The 23,479-nt window shown below is 29.2% G+C and overlaps 2 protein-coding genes across 23 annotated transcripts in view; both read right to left on the bottom strand.

Moving 5' to 3' along the window:
* The window catches only part of LOC145291925 (tensin-3-like), a 1,436,242-nt gene that overhangs the window by 1,357,381 nt on the left and 55,382 nt on the right, over window positions 1-23,479 (bottom strand). The gene's annotated exons all lie outside the window — the stretch shown is intronic.
* The window catches only part of LOC145292344 (uncharacterized), a 69,722-nt gene that overhangs the window by 30,207 nt on the left and 16,036 nt on the right, over window positions 1-23,479 (bottom strand). The window contains exon 3 of the mRNA XM_080138675.1: window positions 11,267-11,398. Coding sequence (XP_079994801.1) covers window positions 11,267-11,398 — 132 coding nt within the window. The remainder of the gene's footprint in view (window positions 1-11,266; window positions 11,399-23,479) is intronic.

Here is a 23,479-nt window from a genome sequence, read left to right as displayed (position 1 = left end):
TGGTAGAGGTTTAGGCTTCTTATCACGAGGTGCCGCTTTCGAATCTCGCTAGATTCAGCCACTCTGATGAGTCGTGGACGACGAAACACGTGTCAGTGGATAATTATATTTTAAAAATAATATATATGTCGCTCCCCATTAAAAGGGGGTACCAGATTGGTCAATGGGAAAATTATTCCCAACAAGCATTTAGGTAAAAATGCACTTTCGTATAAATACTTGAATTCATTCAAGAAAGTATCGCTAACAAAAACAAATAAAAAACACATCTACATATATATATATATATATATATATATATATATATATATATATATATATATATATATATATACACACATATATATACACACACACACACATATATATATATATATATATATATATATATATATATATATAATTTAAAGGAGATTAGAACAATAGTCTAAAGAGCTGAGTGTATTTTAATGTAATAGTGAAATTACTAGTTTAATTAAAATACAGGAAAGAAAATCACATTACTAAATATATATATATATATATATATATATATATATATGTATATAAAAGAATAACTGAATAGTTACATTCCAAATATTTATTTTTTGGGCAAAACAGTTCCTCCGTCATATCAATATTTCAGTACATTTTTTACAGATCCGTTTCATTATGTACAAAAAACGGTTGTTATTATATCAATACCAGCCCTTTTCATGCATACACTCTTTAGAAAAATTATAAATTCTTTACTTAGAAAGAAAAATGCACAATAATATAATACTGCAAGAAGAAAAACAAACATTTTGATGCTGGTTTGATATCTTATCAAGGCAGGAAGGGGTGCTCTCAGCAGCTCCTCCAAAGATATAGCAAAACTAATAAAGCCCTGTATTATTTGGATTCTTCAGACTTCTGTTTTCATCTTGAGTGTTATTTCCACAACGTTTCAGTCGATGTAACCTCCGACCTTCTTCAGGTATATCTTGATGATTGAAGTCAGAAACCTTTCTGTCGAACTCAGGAACCTATACGGAATTTCGAATGGAACTCTTTATTTAATCCATAAGGGTAGCATGCTCTCGTTCCATCAGCCATGACTGGGTAGAAGTCTTAAGTAATTCCATATTGTATTTTTGAATGTCGCCTACATTGAAGATTGAACCTTCTATCTGTAGACGTGTGTAACTTTTACAACTGAATTTTACCAAGTACTTTAACATGCCATGGGTCTGCACCTGAGTTCGACAGATATATTATCTGGTTCAGCAAGGTGCACCTAAAGAAGTTCGGGGGTTACATCGACCGAAACATTGTGAAATTAACACTCAAAATGAGAATAGTAGTCTGAAGAATCCAAATAATACGTATAATCAATCCTTATCTCAAAAATTCAGAAAAGCAATAACTGGCAAATGTAGAGAAAGAGAGTGTAGGTTTGCTCGTCTAAGAATAGTTAACAGACAGAAAGACACGTTTTTCATATCAACCAATCACTGGGCAGAAGTCTTAAGTAATTCGAAATAGTATTTTGAATACTGTCTGCACTGAGAATTGAACCTTCAACTTTCAGATCCACTTCCCCAAATTCATTAAGATACACCTGAAGAAGGTCGAAGGTTACATCGACTGAAACATCATGAGAACAATAATTCAAAAAATGTCATATTAGATCCTCTCCTTCGCCCTCTCTCTCTCCTCCGCCCTCTCTTTCTTTTACTCCCCTCTCTTAATTATTTACATCATTCGCCTCCTCCCATCATTACTATGCCATATTAAAAGAATCCAAACAATTCAGGAAAGCAATATGACTCATTTACAATAATCTGCAAATGTAGAGAATGAGATTGTAGGTCTGCTAGTCTAAGAATAGTTAGCCGACAGAGAAACACGTTTCCCATATCAACGAATCATGTCCTATACAAAGAAATAGTTTTAATTTAACTAATTTTGGTCCAACTCTGTTGGCGAAGGTCCTCATTACTTTTTGAGTCGCGTTTTACGAGTGAACATTTATTGCTTCGGTCTTTCACGAAAATGTACATCGGATGTTTTCACTGGCATGTCACAAATTATTTTTACACTTTAAGGATATTCCCTAAATAAATGCTATCTTAAAAAGAAACGAGTGAAAATTTTACTGTCACCATGACTAATGTTTGTGCAATTTTTTTTAAAATCCAAGGAGTGATTATTTAGAAAAGTGCGAACAAATGAACGGATGAAGGCTTTGAGGGCAATTTTATCTCTATAATGCGTGTGCAAAATTAAAAAAAAAAATTCAAAGAATGATTATTGAGGAAAGTGTGAACAAACGAACGGATGGATGATTTAGAGGCAATTCTACCACTATAAGGCCCCCTACAGGGAGGCGGGGGCAACCAAAGTTATCCCGGAAAATTCGTTCTGGTAAAAGTTAACTTTCACCATGACTAATGTTTGTGCAAAATTTCCAAAAAAATTCAAGGAATGACTTTTGAGAAAAGTGTGAACTAACGAACGGGTGAACAGATGAACGAGAGTGAATTATTAGGCCCAATCCCTCCTTTGTCCAAACCAGGAAACATATATATAGCTATTGAAGCATAAGGGTTTACATTGAGAGATGCCAGATTTATAGGTGATAAAACTGGGTGGGGAGTTGCGTAGCAAGATGTTTGTTCACATTATATTTAGTTTTTGTTTTTTTCATTGTAGTAGAAGAAACTATTCACACAAACAGCAGTACATCTGGCCAATCAGGTGTGGGGATCGGGGAAAGAACAAAAAATAAAAAACTTGGATTTGTAAAGGGACTTTTTTATACGTAGCATTAATTGCATGTACACTAAAATTTTAAAATTCCGTTTATATAATAGTAGATAATGACGCCTAAATACTTTGAAATACTTCAAAGAAACTGAAATCTAGAGAACGTTTTTTAATTGATGCTTCTACCCCCTCTTTGCTTCTTTGCATAAAATTAAAAATAAATATAGCCTATTAATTCATTTATTGCGGACTATTATTCTCATCTTTTATTAGTTGTTGTTTCATGACGTTTCGGCCAACTATTCCTCTGGCGATCATACTCAAAGCCCGCCAGAGGCTTACTTGACCAAAAACGTGGTGAGACGACAACTATGGATGGCAGTGATTGCTGAGAATGCAGTTAAAAGATTCAAAGTCCCTATCCCGTCACGGTTACCACCTGACGAAGGTCAGAGGAATAGTTGGCCGAAATGTCGTGAAACAACAACTAATAAAGATGAGAATAATAGTCTGCAATAAAGAAAAATTAATGTGAGTGATGCTCATCTCAATAATGAATTCCAATTAAAATAATATATAAATAAATATAGTCTACATTATCCATCTTTACATCTAGTAGTTATGTCCAAAAAATACATAATGATCGGTTAATTAGTCTAGGAATGAACCCTATACATATAAACATGCATACATATTTAACTTAATATAAATAGCAACTAAAAGGTGAATATAGCAGCCATGAAATTTCCCTTCACTCAAATTTATTTTTATTTAATAAAAAAAACGAAAACATGAAAAATTATTTTAATAAGAATTTACAATTTTTTTTTCAACAGATGTTGATTTCTCCAAAAGAAAAAGAAAATAAGGAAAATTTCTCATCTTTCTGAAGACAAATAAACGAATCAACTTTTTAAAGATGACAAAGAAAAGAAATTAAAAGTAGCAGTAGAAGCTGTGTTATCAGTCTTTGGCAAGACATCGCCATTTACGAAACGATTAGAAACGAATTTACGTAATAATGACGCAGGTAAAAAATGGCACAAGTGGATAATATAAAAACAATGGCAAAGCGGATAACATTAAAAACTGGCACAGGTTGATAATATAAAAAATGGTACAAGTTGATAATATAAAAAATGACACAAGTAGATAATGAAAATTGAAGTAATGTCAGGGTAAGTGATTGAAAAAACAAACTGGAATGGACCAAGAAACGGACTAAGAAAAATACAATATAAAAAGTAAAAAAATTAAAACCTTATTGCCAGATTTTTTACATTAATCTTTGTGTTTATTTATTACTGTTTTGTTTTTATTTATCATGATTGTGTTTATTTATCATGCTTGTGTTTATTTATTATGCTTCTGTTTATTAGGATTGTGTTTATTTATTAAAATTTTTTTATTTATTATGCTTGTGTTTATTATGATTGTGTTTATTTATTATATTTTTTTTTATTTATTATGCTTGTGTTTATTTATTATGATTGTGTTTATTTATTATGCTTTTGTTTATTTATTATGATTGTGTTTACTTATTATGATTTTATTTATTTATTATGCTTGTGTTTATTTATTATGCTTTTCTTTATTTATTATGCTTCTGTTTATTTATTATGCTAATGTTTATTTATTATGAGTGTGTCTATTTACTATGATCTTATTTATTTATTATGCTTCTGTTTATTTATTATGCTTGTGTTTATTTATTATGAGTGTGTTTATTTATTATGATTGTGTTTATTTATTAGAATTTTTTTATTTATTATGCTTGTGTTTATTTATTATGCTTGTGTTTATTTATTATGATATTGTTTATTTATAATGATTGTGTTTATTTATTATGATTGTGTTTATTTAATATAATTTTGTTTATTTATTATGATTTTGTTTGCTTATTATGATTTTGTTTATTTATTATGCGTGTGTTTATTTATTATGATTTTGTTTATTTATTAGAATTTTGTTTACTTATTATGCTTGTGTTTATTTATTATGATTGTGTTTATTTATTATGATTTTGTTTATTTATTATGATTTTGTTTATTTATTATGATTTTGTTTATTTATTATGATTTTGTTTATTTATTATAATTTTGTTTATTTATTACAATTTTGTTTATTTATTATGATTTTGTTTATTTATTATGATTTTGTTTATTTATTATGATTTTGTTTATTTATTATGATTTTGTTTATTTATTATAATTTTGTTTATTTATTATAATTTTGTTTATTTATTATGATTTTGTTTATTTATTATGATTTTGTTTATTTATTATGATTTTGTTTATTTATTATGATTTTGTTTATTCATTATTATTTTGTTTATTTATTATGATTTTGTTTATTTATTATAATTTTGTTTATTTATTATGATTTTGTTTATTTATTATGATTTTGTTTATTTATTATGATTGTGTTTATTTATTATGATTTTGTTTATTTATTATAATTTTGTTTATTTATTATGCTTGTGTTTATTTATTATGATTTTGTTTATTTATTATAATTTTGTTTATTTATTATGATTTTGTTTATTTATTATAATTTTGTTTATTTATTATGATTTTGTTTATTTATTATGATTTTGTTTATTTATTATAATTTTGTTTATTTATTATGCTTGTGTTTATTTATTATAATTTTGTTTATTTATTATGATTTTGTTTATTTATTATGATTTTGTTTATTTATTATGATTTTGTTTATTTATTATAATTTTGTTTATTTATTATGCTTGTGTTTATTTATTATGATTTTGTTTATTTATTATAATTTTGTTTATTTATTATAATTTTGTTTATTTATTATAATTTTGTTTATTCATTATTATTTTGTTTATTTATTATGATTTTGTTTATTTATTATGATTTTGTTTATTTATTATGATTTTGTTTATTTATTATGCTTGTGTTTATTTATTATGATTTTGTTTATTCATTATGATTTTGTTTATTTATTATGATTTTGTTTATTTATTATGCTTGTGTTTATTTATTATGATTTTGTTTATTTATTATGATTTTGTTTATTTATTATGCTTGTGTTTATTCATTATGATTTTGTTTATTTATTATGATTTTGTTTATTTATTATAATTTTGTTAATTTATTATGCTTCTGTTTATTCATTATGATTTTGTTTATTCATTATGATTTTGTTTATTTATTATGCTTTTGTTTATTTATTATGCTTGTTTTTATTTATTATGATTTTGTTTATTTATTATGATATTGTTATTTTATCATGATTATGTTTATTTATTATGCTTGTGTTTATTTATTATGATTTTGTTTATTTATTATGCTTTTGTTTATTTATTATGATTGTGTTTATTTATTATGATTTTGTTTATTTATTATGATTTTTTTATTTATTATGATTGTATTTATTTAATATGATTTTGTTTATTTATTATAATTTTGTTTATTCATTATGCTTTTGTTTATTTATTATGATTTTGTTTATTTATTATGATTTTGTTTATTTATTATGATTTTGTTTATTTATTATGATTTTGTTTATTCATTATGCTTGTGTTTATTTATTATGATTGTGTTTATTCATTATGATTGTGTTTATTCATTATGATTTTGTTTATTTGTTTTGATTTTGTTTATTTATTATGATTTTGTTTATTTATTATGATTTTGTTTATTTATTATAATTTTGTTTATTTATTATGATTTTGTTTATTTATTATGATTTTGTTTATTTATTATGATTTTGTTTATTCATTATGCTTGTGTTTATTTATTATGATTGTGTTTATTCATTATGCTTTTGTTTATTTATTATTATTGTGTTTATTTATTATGATTTTATTTATTTATTATGCTTGTGTTTATTTATTAGTCTTTTGTTTATTTATTATGATTTTGTTTATTTATTATGATTTTGTTTATTTATTATGCTTGTGTTTATTTATTGTTTTGTTTATTTATTATGATTGTGTTTATTAGAATTTTGTTTATTTATTATGATTGTGTTTATTTATTATGATCGTGTTTACTTATAATGATTTTGTTTATTTATTATGATTTTGTTTATTTATTATGATTTTGTTTATTTATTATGCTTGTGTTTATTTATTATGATTTTGTTTATTTATTATGATTTTGTTTATTTATTATGATTTTGTTTATTCATTATGATTTTGTTTATTTATTATGATTTTGTTTATTTATTATGCTTGTGATTATTTATTATGATTTTGTTTATTTATTATGCTTTTGTTTATTTATTATGCTGTTGTTTATTTATTACGATTTTGTTTATTTATTATGATTTTGTTTATTCATTATGATTTTTTTTATTTATTATGCTTGTGTTTATTCATTATGATTTTGTTTATTTATTATGATTTTGTTTATTTATTATAGTTTTGTTTATTTATTATGCTTCTGTTTATTCATTATGATTTTGTTTATTTATTATGATTTTGTTTATTTATTATGCTTGTCTTTATTCATTATGATTTTGTTTATTTATTATGATTTTGTTTATTTATTATAATTTTGTTAATTTATTATGCTTCTGTTTATTCATTATGATTGTGTTTATTTATTATGATTTTGTTTATTTATTATGATTGTGTTTATTTATTATGATTTTGTTTATTTATTATGATTTTGTTTATTTATTATGCTTGTGTTTATTCATTATGATTTTGTTTATTTATTATGATTTTGTTTATTTATTATAATTTTGTTAATTTATTATGCTTCTGTTTATTCATTATGATTTTGTTTATTCATTATGATTTTGTTTATTTATTATGATTTTGTTTATTTATTATGCTTGTGTTTATTTATTAGAATTTTGTTTATTTATTATGATTTTGTTTATTTATTATGCTTGTGTTTATTTATTATGATTTTGTTTATTTATTATGATTTTGTTTATTTATTATGATTTTGTTTATTTATTATGCTTGTGTTTATTTATTATGATTTTGTTTATTTATTATGATTTTGTTTATTTATTATGATTTTGTTTATTTATTATGATTTTGTTTATCTATTATGCTTGTGTTTATTTATTATGATTTTGTTTATTTATTATGATTGTGTTTATTTATTATGATCGTGTTTATTTATTATGATTTTGTTTATTTATTATGATTTTGTTTATTTATTATGATTTTGTTTATTTATTATGCTTGTGTTTATTTATTATTATTTTGTTTATTTATTATGATTTTGTTTATTTATTATGCTTGTGTTTATTCATTATGATTTTGTTTATTTATTATGATTTTGTTTATTTATTATGCTTTTTTTTATTTATTATGATTTTATTTATTCATTATGATTTTGTTTATTTATTATGATTTTGTTTATTTATTATGCTTGTGTTTATTTATTATGATTTTTTTATTTATTATGCTTTTGTTTATTTATTAAGCTGTTGTTTATTTATTATACTTGTGTTTATTTATTATGATTTTGTTTATTTATTATGATTGTTATTTTATCATGATTATGTTTATGTATTATGCTTGTGTTTATTCATTATGATTTTGTTTATTTATTATGCTTTTGTTTATTTATTATGATTGTGTTTATTTATTATGATTTTGTTTATTTATTATGATTTTGTGTATTTATTATGCTTGTGTTTATTTATTATGATTTTGTTTATTTATTATGATTTTGTTTATTTATTATGATTTTGTTTATTTATTATGATTTTGTTTATTATTATGATTTTGTTTATTTATTATGATTTTGTTTATTTATTATGCTTGTGTTTATTCATTATGATTTTGTTTATTTATTATGCTTGTGTTTATTCATTATGATTTTGTTTATTTATTATGATTTTGTTTATTTATTATGATTTTGTTTATTTATTATGATTTTTTTTTGTATTATGCATTTGTTTATTTATTATACTGGTCTTTATTTATTATGCTTATCTCTGACTTATATTTGTTTGGTTGGTTTTACGACATATCAATATTTTTCAGGTCATTTAATGCTTAATCAGGTTTATACATCTTTAATTTTTTATATTTTGTATACAGAACAATTTCTTTTAAAAAACATCATTATAGTCTCTAATTTATTTGTTATATAGAGGACTACCGGGGTGTGCCAATAACCTAAAGGATTATTATTACGGTCGTTGTTGATGTTTGGAAAATAATCTGTTTAGAAAATATGTATTGGGAATATTAGCAAGGAATGTTAACTTGATAAAATGGAATTGTATTCTGACAACTATGTTTTCACTTGGAAGAGGAATTTGGAATCAAGAGGTCAGTGTTATATATTTATTGTTATTATTGTTCTTGTTGTTGTTATTGTTATTGTTATTGTTTGTTGTTAGGACTTTTTAATAGTGAGAGTCTTAGAGTCTTATTAGAGTGAGTCTTAGAGTCTTAAAGAGAGATGTTGTTGTAAGAGAGATGTTCGTGTTATGACGAGATTCATATATATAAAATGTTCGTACTTAGAAGTGTAGATATGAGATGTAGAGTTCAGATAGTCTGTGTGTTCACATTGTGTACGTAAAGACATTTTAAAACACATGATATGCAAGACATATAATGACTATTTTCACTTTAACTTTTGGTAGAATTACAACACAAAGACGACGTTTATAAAAACACATGATGGGTTTATTTCCTCTACGACCGGTCGTGGTTTTCTGAGTCAAGAATTCAAAGCTTCACATTCTAAGTTTAAAATGTGACCGTCTCGCTTCTAGACGTTCGAATATCCATGTCTGGACTGTCGTCTATCGTCCCCAGACTCTCTCTTAGTCTCCCAGACTCTCTTCACTTAACTCTCAAGTTTCTAACTATATCGAGAACTTCCCATTTCCCATGACGTCATACACATGTTAAAACATGTGTCTTCTTTCACGTGTTCTGGAAATGCGTGTCCAAAACTTTTTCCTTTGTTTACAAAAGGAATTTTAACCTATATTCCCAGTAACCTATTTTTCCAATATGTTAGAAACATGTTTATTAAATTATCTTATAGTTGCATTCTTCAATTGAATTTTCATAACAGAATTGACAATGCACATTCTTTTCTTGAAACTATTTTATCTCTAAGCTAAACAATGGTTTGTTTTCACATTCCATTCGCTAATTCTCTCTCGTAATCTATTTCAAAACCTAAATTACGAGGTTCGAATTTCGTCTATTCTATTTCATTTTCATTTTAACTAAATCTCTCTATTTTTATACTTACATGAAAAGGGGACAACCCTTATCATGTAACATCAGTTTGGAATGTGGGAATAATAATAAATGGATTACGTAAAAAGCATCAGGTGATGACGTAATAAATTACAAAATTAGTTTTTAGATATAGACGTGGAGTTTAGATAGTAGGGAGAACTGTCGAGTATCAGCCTTTGGCCGGGCCGGACATGGGATGAGGTAATCCATTCGATGCGAGTTGGGGGGGGGAATAAATAGAATAATTGAAGAATAAAGATGATGAAATCACCGACTTTGTCCGGCGTTGTTAAAAAAAGAATAGATGACACGATGAGAAAACGCATGCTGTTCATATATACACCCCTCACACAGAAAAGGACACAAACGAGACGTTATATACACCCGACCGTTTTGTTATGCAGACATGTACATCTAGGGGTAAATAACTCTAAAAAAAGTTTTAGAAAAAGGTCGCTGTTGGAAATATTAATTCCAAAATAAATTAAATTAAATATATTATCAATATAATTGTTGTTTGAAATTTATTAAATAACAATTTTAAATAGAATACTTCAAATAATTCTCTCGCTAAAAATTGCAATTTTTTCTTATAATCATTTTAATGTGTGGATCAAAAGAGTTAATATAAGTTCCATGTATAGTTTTTCGTCTTTCAAAGAAGACATCTTCAGGGTGGCTGTGTGAGTATTAGTGCAAAGAGGGTTGGGAGGGGTTTTTGTATACAGTGGTAGTGGTGAATGCATTCGAGCTGTGAATGCCCAGTGTGAGAGAGAGGAGTGCCCAGTTCTGTGGTCAGGGCTACGTGACCATATATATATATATATATATATATATATATATATATATATATATATATAACTACTTCATTTACTCACATAAAATTAATATACGAAAGTATAAATTTATGCATAAACTTTAAGTATTTACTTCAAAAATGCTCAATACGTAGGTAGAGCTAGTTAGTAATTTATGAAATATATATGGCGATCAAGCTACACTGAATATTCCGCGTTTCATCCACTCTAGAATTCTTCAGGCTTATGGATGAAACGTGTAGCTTAATCGCCATATATATTTTATAACTTACTATATATATATATAGTCACGCAGATGTTAGCGTGTAAAAAAAGTTAATGTATTATGTAATGAATTGTATAAAATAAGAAAGTAATTAACGGTGACTTATAAACGTTAGTGTTTGTAGCAGCAGCAGCCGCATGACACATATGCAAATAACTGAGCCAGTGCGTGAAGTGACACCACAGCAGAGGAAGAGGAGGGAAAGAAAAGCAGAGAAAAAAGGACACACGTGGACAGTAAGTGAGGACGAACACATGAATGCAGGGGTCCGGCGAGGCATGCCAGCATGATAGATGAATGGCCATGTGGCGGCATGAGAGGCTTTTAAAGCAGTGTGTTTGACATTGCAGAGTTTTTGGTAAGCACATGTCGGTACGAGAGGAACTGTAAAAAAAAAAACAACAAAAAAAAAAACAAAAAAAAACAATATACAATGCGTTGCTGGAAAGCACCAGTGATAAATATCTTTTGTTAAAACTGAGAAAAATTCTTTTCGTTTCCTTTGTGCCTTTACAAAATTTCTATACACAACGTTACAATTGTACCTGATAAGAAATGAACCCGGTGTCCATGGATTGCATCTGAGTAGTAAATGGATAGAGAGTGAAACTCTTTGCTACTTTCTTTGTAGGAACACGTATTTGAGAGAAGCAGCTTATTTGGAATTAATGTAATAATTTGTATATAAGAACGAAGTGTAATTTACTATAATAGTTAAATACCTACAGACACTAGTGTTTCATCCTTTCGGGAATTTTCAGTGCAGGGTGTCACGATTAACACCAGTCGATAGATTCGAACCCGGCAACACAAGCCATCTCTGATTTGATTAGCAAGGACCATATCCATTCGTCTACCGTTAACCACGTAAAATAACGTCTAACCATTATATGATGAGCTATACACACACGCACACACACACACACACACACACACACACACACATATATATATATATATATATATATATATATATATATATATATATATATATATATATACTGTTATAGAAAAGGAACTGTTTGTATGTGTGTCCCAGTTCGGTTCGTTCCTTATGAATTCGGAAAAGGTTGTGCCAATTTTTTTAAATTTCACACAAAAAGTACTTAGTGTATTTGGGAGTGTTCTTACGTAGGTTTTGTACTGATATTCTTCCAATAACTATAAAAAATTGATAATCGAAAAAGTCCGATTAATGAAGGAAATCCGATTTTGACAAAAGTTCATATTGTTAATACAACAGCACACATGCATGTGAAAAGTGTTATTACCGCACAAGCAGAAAGAGCTAGCCTATAAAATCAACTGTAGATTCTTTTATAAGACAGGCACGCGTTCGAAATTAATGTTTCTTTTTAAAGCACAATGGAATCAAGTGAATATGTAAACAAAATTTCATAAAATCAATAGTTGGCTCTTTGATATGACATGGGCGCGTTCGAAATGAATGTTTCTGTTTAGAGCACAGTCGAAGCATGATACTTGACTTTTGCAATTTAAACTTTAAATGAAGCCATTATTTACAGATAATTTTATAAAATATAAAGCAGATTATCTGCAGTGAAATGTAGATTACAATGTATTGTGAACTAAATCACTGCCGGGGAGACATGTGAATCTTCCTCTCGTTTCACTGCACGGGGTGTTCCTAACTAGAGCAGACAATCATCAATTTTGTTTAAAAAGAAAAAAGAAATGGGCGAGTTCACCGATTTCGATGACAATAAAAGTATGTGAACATTTGTTGATCCTCATTCAATCCCGGATAACGCCGGGTCTCCCTGTTGGTATTAATATAATTGAAGTAGATAGATGCATCTCTTGAGGATCTAAAAATGTAGACAAGATAAAATTTCGGATTAAAATAAGACTGAGCATTGAAGTGGAAAACACAATTCGCTCAATAAGTCGCTTCATTTGAAACTTGGCTGAATGCGTTTTCCCCTGGTGCCAACCGGCAGAGCGCGACTAAAGAGTCACCCTTGCATAAAACGAAAAGAGGTTTCAGTTTATCAAGTATTTTAGGCTTCGCCGATTATTTGCATGCAGGTAACGTGAGCATGCCGATGTCTATTTGGGTCTAAACGTGCAGGAAAATCCATTTAATGTCCAGTCATATGTCTAATCAAGCAACGCACGAGTTGGATGCTACATTCCCAAGACATGATGAAGCTATAGTGTCTTGTTAAGGTTTTTTCATCAACATTCTGGAATTTGGGGGGAGGCGGGAGGGACTTCTTTCTTTTCTTCTATTTTTTTTTTTTTTTTTTTTTTTGAGATAACAGGTTATTTTGATAGAAAACGACTCTTTCATGTATAAATTGTCAAGTGGAGACAGATAGATTCTGTTTGTCTCCCTCCCACGACGGGATGATTTGACACAAGTGTCGGAAAGTGGGATGTGAAGAGCCAGCGCCTTAGGAGAAGTGCACCCTGGCCCGCAAAAAAAAAAAAAAAAAAAAAAAAAAAAGAAGCTTATTTGTGTCGTTTCGTCAGGAAACCTGATTCTTTAGGTCATCAGAAAGGATAATAATAATAATAATTCATAGATTAAAAATTACTAACGTAATTCCATGATTTTATGTAAATGCTAACACGCCATTGTCCGGTCGTAAAATACACTTAAATATCATATTTAAATTCATGCATATTTCATATTTATTATTATAGAGTCAATACTCTATTGATCATTATATTGTACCCAATATATAATAGTGATTTTAAAAGTTCTAAAAAGAAATATAACTTCATCCGCTAGAATCGAAACCAAAACATTTAGATATTTATTAGTTATGACATTGATTCCGACGATTCTTTACGCTAAAATCGCGCAGACGTCTTATATATATATATATATATATATATATATATATATATATATATATATATATATATATATATATATATATATAATATAAAAAATATAACACGGAAATTACATAATTGTCGATGCAATAATTTATTTCAACCTTATGGTATTTTCAAGCATCTAACCCAGACAATTACATTTTCGATACTCGAAAATGTAATATTGTCTGGGTTAGATGCTTGAAAATACCATAAGGTTGAAATAAATTATTGCATCGACAATTATGTAATTTCCGTGTTATATTTTTTATCTTATTGCTCTGTTTACCACATTGAGCTCTCATACCAATTTTTCCATTATAACACTATATATATATATATATATATATATATATATATATATATATATATATATATATATATATATAAAATCAAGCAGTAAAAATTAAGTTTACAAGCCAAAGACTTTTGTAAACTTAAAGCGAATATAAGTATAAATATTAATATAGTAATCTCAACCAAATAAAAAAGCTCAATACAACCAAAATAGGAAATAAAGTTTATCATAGAAGAATATAATATATAACAGTGATTTCAAAAGTTTTAAAAAGAAAGATGACTTGGGTGCCATTAACTAGAATCGAAACCAAAACATTTAGCTATCAGATAAATACTGTATTTAAACACTTATCTGTTTGTTATTCCTGCTTCCCCACGAGGGCAAGATTAGAAACAAACTTGATTTTTTATAGGGGGGGGGGTATCCAACACTCTCAAAAAAGAGGTATTCTGGATGAGACAAAAAAAAACAAAACAATTGCCTCAGTCTGGAAGAATATATATTCCTCTGACTAAGGACAAAACAGATACTACGCTTTGAATTATTTATTTGCAGAAAAAATATAAAGATTTGCATTAGGAACAAGTCAGGCATGAGGTCATTAAAATAGAGGTTGTCATTGGTCATCATTGGTTAAAAATGAAAAAAGAAATGTCTGCCTACTCTTAACTAGAATCATCTCAATCACCATATTACCACATTTACTCTAAAGGGCATCCTACTTAATATATTCCCAAATTGGTTGAAATTTTTATTTTTCATAAATATGGTTATATGCGCAGAAATTTATTTGAGTATAATTGGGAGTGGAGGAAAGAAAAAAAACTGGTTAGTAAGACTTTGCCAATCTTTTCTAAATAATAGACCATTCACAGTTTTCTAGTTTGTTAAGCACTGAAAACAAGCAGATTGTTCTCTAAATGGAAGTGGGATCTAAGTGGGAGTAAAAAAACGAGATGGAGTTTGAGCATGGGTTGTGTCTTTCGAAAATTAATATAATTTGAAGGAGGCCAAGGATAAAAATTTGAAAGTAGAAAGTAGGTATCTTAAGGATTTCTATTACCGGACTGGGGAGGAGGTAACTCATTTACATAACTTGCTAAGAGGCTAAACTAATTCATAGCGCTATGGTCTGATAGGATCAGAAACTGTGTGCGTCATGCTTAGACAGGAAACACATAATCATGATCGAGTCCTTTTCGTACATATAAGCTTGCTACTTGTATTCAAATTTTCTACAACACCAAGGAATATTACCTTTTTCTATTACATCCTATCTTGACCTTCAGCTGGTGCTTAAAGAATGCCAATTCACTTGCAGTTATTCCTCTTCAATAAGAAAAATACAGTTTCAAAACTGATTGAAAGCCTCTTATAGAGATGATTGAACACTGGATCATCATCATTTTAATAATAATAATAATAATAATAATAATAATAATAATAATAATAATAATAATATTTCATTTAATATTCATTTTACAAAAGATTTTCATTTAGAACTGAATTTTACCTAGTATTTAACCATTACGCCACATACCTAAATTTTACCTAGTATTTTTTCCATTCACAATGAGAACAATAGTCTCATAATCCAAATAATACAAATTATCATTAAATGGTGGGAAATAATCAATTGAGCGATCTTGCAGGTGTAGAAAAGGCCAAAGGATCATGTTGTTACATGTATCAAACTTAGTTGACTAATCAGTTTGCACCGGAAGTATCCGAATGGGGATCGGACATGACGAGTCGGGAGTTTCGGCTTGAATAAGCTGAGTTAAGTTTAGTTAGTTGGATTCAAGAATTTGAACAAAGAAGACAGGTTAAACAGGTCTCCCCATAAAATGGGCGATGGTCTCCAAATGGATGCAGAAAAACGCCACAAGTTCAAGACCGTCGATTTCCCTCCATGCTGCGAAAGACGAGAAGCCTGGGAGTGAAATAAACCAATGTATAACAAAACATACATCGTCTTGTGTCTGTCTTGCTATAGCAGAACCCAGCTCGCCAAAACGTTGGCAAATCCCCCAGACAGAAAGCAGCAACAGGTATGTCGTTATAAATGTACTGTGAATTATATGCAATCCACCCATGCACCCACGAACACTAGATGAGTCAAGGGTCGTTAAGCAAATAGACATTAAGGGATCTGTGGACAATAGTCCGTTTAATAAGCGGTTAAATACACATTTAGATAACACACACATTTTTCAACACTACTACCCATATCTGGGTTGTTGTTTTCACAACGTTTCAGCCAATGTAACCTCCAACCTTTTTCAGATGCATCTTTTCAAACCCATGAATCTTTATGTTTTTTTTTTTTTTCTTTACTTAGGAGTCACCACTTATCAAAGCCTTGAGACCACTCTTGGATAAGGGTAAAGTGTTATAATAGATTATTTTGGAGAAGAAGGTTCGATAGGAATTTATTCAAATTAGATTTGAAAATGACCATGTTATAGTCAGTGGGGAAGCAGATACATGGTATCGTGTCCCACAGACAGACAGTTCTAGGAAAGAAACTTTGCTCATGGAATTCCGTTTAGTTGTAGTAACAGATAGAGAGTTGAGAACGTGTATAGAATTTCAAACTGAACTGTTTATTTTAGTCCTCGATGGTAGATTGTTCTCATTACGTCAGCCATGGTCAGGTGGAAGTGTAAAGTAATTTTAATTTTAGTTTTAGTTATTATCGTCTGTAGTGAGACTTGAACCATCAACCACCAGAAAACTACGAGTTCAGAAAGAAGAATATTAAAAATATTTTAAAAAAGCAAACAAAAAAAAACAGACGATTCCTTGAATCTTAAGAGAAGTAGAGGGGGGGGCTATCAGGATGCTGTTAGTTACAAGAGGAAGGTTAATGGAATGGAAATTCTCTGAAATCTTACAAGAACTTTGGAAGTGAACTAAGTAAAGATGAATGTTTTACCAAAACTCTTGGAGGAGGGAAGGAAAAAAAATGAAAAATGAAGATCTTTTCAATTAGATTCATTACTGAAAATTACAAGTAGAATTTCAGATGGACTTGAAGACTTAAAACCTAAAGTTGAGATCAAATTTAACTGTTTAACCAATTTATATTCAGATAATATAAAGTATTGCAAATCGTCTTGAAATATTTTGAAAATATCTGAAAGCAAAACGATAAATACGTTATTTTATATCCACACATAAAAATCATGAAAAGAATATTTCAATGTTGCAACTGTCACTGTTGTTGTTGTTGTTGTTGTTATTATTATTATTATTATTATTATTATTATTATTATTATTATTATTATTATTGTTACTATTGTTTTGGTTGTTATTGTTATTATTGTTGTTGTTATTATTGTTGTTATTATTGCTATTATTGTTGTTGTTATTGTTATTATTGTCGTTGTTATTATTATTATTGTTGTTTTTATTATCGTTGTTGTTGTTATTGCTACTTACTAGAAATTCTTACAAACGTCACCATCAGAGATTATTCAGTGACAAAAAATCTCCCCAAATTTCCAGTACTCTTTACCTATTTCAATAACCTTTGCTAATAAATGTGTCTAAATACTCTATATACCAAGTTTCAAGTTAGCAAGGAGATTGGTAGAGACATTTTGCACAAACACGGACAAGGTCACCATTATATATATATATATATATATATATATATATATATATATATATATATATATATATATATATACATACACGGTGGCCACGTGGGTTTTGTCCCTTGCTAATGGAGTCAAAGATGGCATCGTCACCAGGTTCTAATCTCCCGACCGGCGGTAATTGTGACACTCTGCACTGATGATTCCCGAAAGGATGAAACACTAGTGTCTGTAGATATTAAAGAAAATAATTATAGTACTAATATTATATATATATATATATATATATATATATATATATATAAGCATGTTCAAGCATGTTCGTGTGTTACAATGTTTTCATCCTAAATTCTACACAATTATACCCAATGTAGAAACTATGCACAAAAAGAATTAAGCGTAATAGTTGAATGAAACCGATCATCTAATAAGAAATCATGAAAAATCAATAATTAATTAATGAACACTGATTTTTCAAAGGAACATGCCAATTAGGTAACATTTCATGAAGGCGCTGGCATATCCATGACTGAGTATATTAAGAAGTTCGTTTTATTAATTTAAGAAAAAGTAGGCTTTTAATATTAATGTCAGAGCTGGAAAAACAGATCAACTTTATAGGTATATAGATAGATATAGATATAAAATACAATTTAAATCTTGAACAGATTAGGCACAAGACCATCAAAAGTGTCATGTTGTTAGTCATTCTACACTCTTAGCTAGAAATATTGTAGTCGCCACAATACCACATTTACTCTATGAAATAATGTTTTCAAAGATGTGACCAAGTTCTTCAATCCAAAATTTACGCTGACCACACAACCCACATTGATTCAGACATTATGGGTTGATCCTTCGGGTTAATACCACTAATAAATTGAAGAGAAATAAATAAAAAAACAACACTAAGTCTTCTATGAATAAGATTATATTTTAATAACGAAAGTATGAGGGAAAAAAATAATTTTAATTATTTGATAAAAAATTATATAAGATTATTCAAATTTTTTAAAATTATTCTCAATGTGTTTGTGGAGTTGTTCCTGGCTTTGCTAAGGTTATTTGCGTCGACGATAACGTCTTTGGGTTTTAGGTATTGCTAAAAACAACGCCGATAATTAATATAAAGTGTTTATAAAAGTTATGATATGGCGGAGGAAGGAAATGAAGCATATTAAACGGACGTGCATGCATATTAAAATGGAAATGAATGCAATATTGAGGGAATAGAAGGGTCACCAGTTAGTAAGTGCGAACAGAGTTTTATGAATTAAAAATCAAGGAAAAGATTTTCAAATAACAAAACATTCATATAACTGTAATTTCACAAAACTCATTTTACTTAAAAATGTTCATTTCTGAAAGTTTACGACGATCCATGTTTTTGTAGAAAAATGTTCATGGAATAAACAGAGCTAAGAATGTGTGTAACGTGATAGTTTATTATTATTAACATGTTATTATTATATTATTATTATTATTATTATTATTATTATTATTATTATAACATGTTATTATTATTATTATAACATATTATTATTATTATTATTATTATTAATAATAATAATAATAATAATAATAATAATAATAATAATAATAATAATAATGCATTTTCCTCCCAAACAAGGGGGCTACTATCTGGGACGTATGCAAAATAAATAAAAAATAAAATATAATAAATAATTTGCAGGGGTACTATGTATGGAGTTGAGATATTAACACAGACCCACACGCTGTTGTATGTAGAGACCAGTCACAAAGGAACAAAAATGGAAATAAAATGCATTTATTTATGATTCTTCCAAATCTAAAATTGATTTAAAAATCTCTTAGTTTATGTCGTCATCCATGGAATTAAAAGCCTCTCGCCACCACTTGTAACGTTACACACGCTTACACACGTGTTAAGTCTTTAATATGTAGGGACCCAACACGTTGTAGACGCCATCGCAAGGAACATAAAAAAGGAAGAATAACTCGACTCACTTTTTTTCTTAGTGAAACAACCGACATTTATTTACAGACATTTATTTACAGGTACTTTTCCTGTTGCCCTCGACCATCACGTGTAACACACCTATCTCTGTCCTTCTCTGACGTCATCCTCGAATAGCTTTCAAATACCGCTCCTTTCTCCGACATAATTCTCGATCAGTGCATACGTTCTTCTTTTTATAATCTGTTTCATTCTTTCTTGCCATGACGTCATCTCACACCAGGCTCGGTCATTCTATACAGCTGCCATCCATATGCGCGTTCGCGCTATGTTACATACGGGCACACAAAAAAAAAGAAAACAAATATCTAATACATATTATTTTCATTATTCAAACTACTGTTCTCATCTTGAATATTATTTTCATAACATTTTATTCAATGTAACCTCTGATCTTCTTCAAGTATATTACGTCCAACTCCGGAATTTTTCTATCAAACTCGGGAATCTGCACACAATTTCAAACAGGACTCTAATATTTATAGTCGATTAGTTTTTAACCTGAAAAATGTAACTTACAATGTATTTTATCAACTATGCTACAAGTCCTTGCAGACAATTTTAGTATGAATTTTGAGAACCTTGAAGTGGGAGAGAAAGAGAAAAATTTAAAAAGAAAGATGTCACACTTTTAAAAAAAAGAAAAAGAAAAGAAAAACCCTACTATTTTGTTAGCCATGCTCCCGGGCAATATCTGGTATCCTTCCTTGTCTATTATATAAAAGGCAAAATGTGTGTTAGTATGTGTGTGTGTGTGTGTGTGTGTGTGTGTGTGTGTGTGTGTGTGTGTGTGTGTGCCAGAACTTTCGACACACATAACAAACACTGACAAAATTGGTATCGTTAGAAAGATTGATCTCTCGGACGATAAATATCAAAAAATTGTCCAAAAAGATTTATTCTTTGACTGTCAACTGGGCCGTTTTTGCAAGGAGAGGTCAGTTTTTGCGTCGACATTTTTGCAAAGTCATTGACGCCTCACAATCTCAATGTTAAATTAAAACACATTATTTTGAAAGCGCGTGATGTCACAAGTACATTTGCATATGAATTATGCTGCTGCTACCAACGTTGGCAGCTCTGTTACATGTGTATGTCTATATATTTCTTAGTGTGAATATTACTGATGGAACAATTCTAATATTTTTTCATGGTTCTGATATAATTTCCGATTCTGTACTAAATTTCCAATTCCGATACAATTACTGATTCTGATAAATTTCTAAATATTTTACTTTAGGGTTGTTATTTTTCCCAATGACCGTTAAAACACATGTTAAATGTGAAGATATTTTCTTAAACGTAAAAACAAACTTTAGTTTTATTGGTAGTTAAAAATCAATAAATATTTATTATTTTATTATTACGAAGATTTTTCTTAAACGAAAATCAAATAAAAAAGATAATTAAAGGAATCGTTTTTGGCATCAGAAAATAGGCACAAAATTTCCAGTTCTGATATCGATTTTGATGCCCCCCAAAAAGTTCTGATTTTTCCGATACCTGATTCCAATTAATCGGCCCAACATTAGTGAAGGTGCATGTGTGGGTAATAGGCAGTGTAGCATTGTGTTTATTTACCTTGTTTTTGGTAGTGCGTGTATAGATATGCACAAGATGATGCAGCTGCACGTGAGTTTTAAAGTGCTCTTTTTCGTTTCGCCTTGGTGGTAGGATACGTTTTTGGATTTTTTGAGATATGCCAAGTTTGCTCTCTGGGGAGCTATTTGTTGTTTGATTAGGTCATTGTTTTTATAAGGTTTGCTAATTTGAGATAGGATTGTTTTATTTTGGGCTTGAAACAATTTTCATTTGTTGAAAAAATATTGAGTTAACACGTTCATGTGAAAACTCACTCGATTTTGGAAGTGAAGAGGAGAGCGTATTCGAACGAAGCAAAGAAAGAAAGAGAATGGCTATTTAAGTTTAGGGCGAACCTGGCTCCTATAGCGATAGAGGGGTGTATCGGGAGTGAGATACTTACTGAAGCGGTAGAATGATCTAACCATGGTCTAATTAGTTAATAGGGTTTGGAAGTAAGGCAAAAGAAAAAAAAAAGAAAACAAATATCTAATATATGGAGTATTTAGATTCTTCGGACTACTGTTCTCATCTTGAGTGTTATTTTCATAACGTTTCGGTCGATATAACGTCCAACCTTCTTCAAGTGTATCTTATCAAACTCAGGAATGTTTCTATCGAACTCAGGAATGTTTCTATCGAACTCAGGAATTTTGAATGGAATTTCGAGAGGAACCCTTTATTTACTTCACGGGGGTAGCATGCTCTTGTTCCGTCAGCCATGACTGGATAGAGGTTCTAAGTAATTTATAATTGTATTTTATGGACGCCAACACTGAGGATTGAACTTTTAACCCCCAGGAGAATTTCACTTTTACAATTGATTTTCTCAAGTACTCTTGTTCTCGGTCAGTGGAGGAGAAATCCTTCATGACTGAAGCAATTTTTATTTTTATTCTTATCCAGAATGCCCCTTTATGTGGAGCTGGATTTTACCAACATTAAAAACCGACCTTGTGTCTAACTCTGCCCTCGTGGGGAGGCAAGGTAAATAAGAATAATTCTTACTAGAAAGATATCGGAGGGGGGGGGAGCAATGCCGACAAAACCGTCATGAATGTTGCTCAATAGATATCAGAAAATGCAACGCCCATATGATGCAGTAGTCGAGTGTTACAGGAAAGGGAAAGTTTTTTTTTTTGTTTTGTTTTTTAATCTAAACTCGTGTACAACCATCTGTTATGATTAATGGAGTTTTTGACAAATGCAACATGAGATTCGCATAAATAACGATAATGAACAATAACCCTAACCCTTACATGCTGCGACTTTCTTTGGGGTAACACACTTCTTGTACTCATCTAACCTCTTTATTGCTATTTTAAAGTGTGGAAGAAAAAGAAGTTTATCTATTTTCAGTAGGCAATTAGATTAACAAGAAAAATGTTTACTTTGGAAAGGAACCCTGTCGGACATTTTATGTCAGTGGAGGTCTGGTTAGTGCTCTCTCTCCCTCTCTCTCTCGCTCTCTCTCCTCCTCCTCTTCATTATCATTACTACTACTCACTAGGAGTTTTCACGCAGGCCATCACCTAAGAATTCTATTTGAAAACAGCCTGTAGTATTCCCTGGAGTCTGAGTGACAACAAGTCTTCCCAGATTTCCAGTACTCTCCACCTCTTTTGACAACCGTTGCTAATTAATTTGCGTTATCACAATAGTTGTCTACCATTAATTTCTCATTGGTAGCGACCATTGGTTTTCACCGGGATTTGGGTGGCAATAAGCTTCTCCAAAGTCTCAGTCCCCCTTGCACTCATCCAGTGGAAGTCTGGTTAGTGCTTTCTCTCCTCGGTCTTTCCATCCTCCTTGGCCCTCCTTATTTATTTGGTGTGGCACCAGATTATGGTGACAAAAAAAGGGGGGTCGCAGGAGGGTTCACTTACAGGTATACAATTATACAGTTTCAGTTTTCTTGATCCTGTGTGGTGCTTCTTTGTGTTTTACTTTGGTAGTAAATTTTGCATGCCTGGCCAGCGCTCGTAGATTGTGTGTATTAGTGGCCACACTGAAGGGGGAGAGGCTAGTGATTATTATTCTTGACTCACAAGGAGTTTTCACACAGGTCATCAAACATCTCTCCTTGAAACAACCTGTGGTGTTCCCTGGAAGCTGAGTGACAACAGGTCTCCCCA

Source organism: Euprymna scolopes, chromosome 13 (assembly GCF_053919585.1).
Source record: "Euprymna scolopes isolate OS-2025 chromosome 13, ASM5391958v1, whole genome shotgun sequence".
Classification (NCBI taxonomy): domain Eukaryota; kingdom Metazoa; phylum Mollusca; class Cephalopoda; order Sepiida; family Sepiolidae; genus Euprymna; species Euprymna scolopes.
The sequence above is the reverse complement of the archived record's forward strand: the minus strand, read 5'-3'. Positions and strand labels throughout refer to the sequence as shown.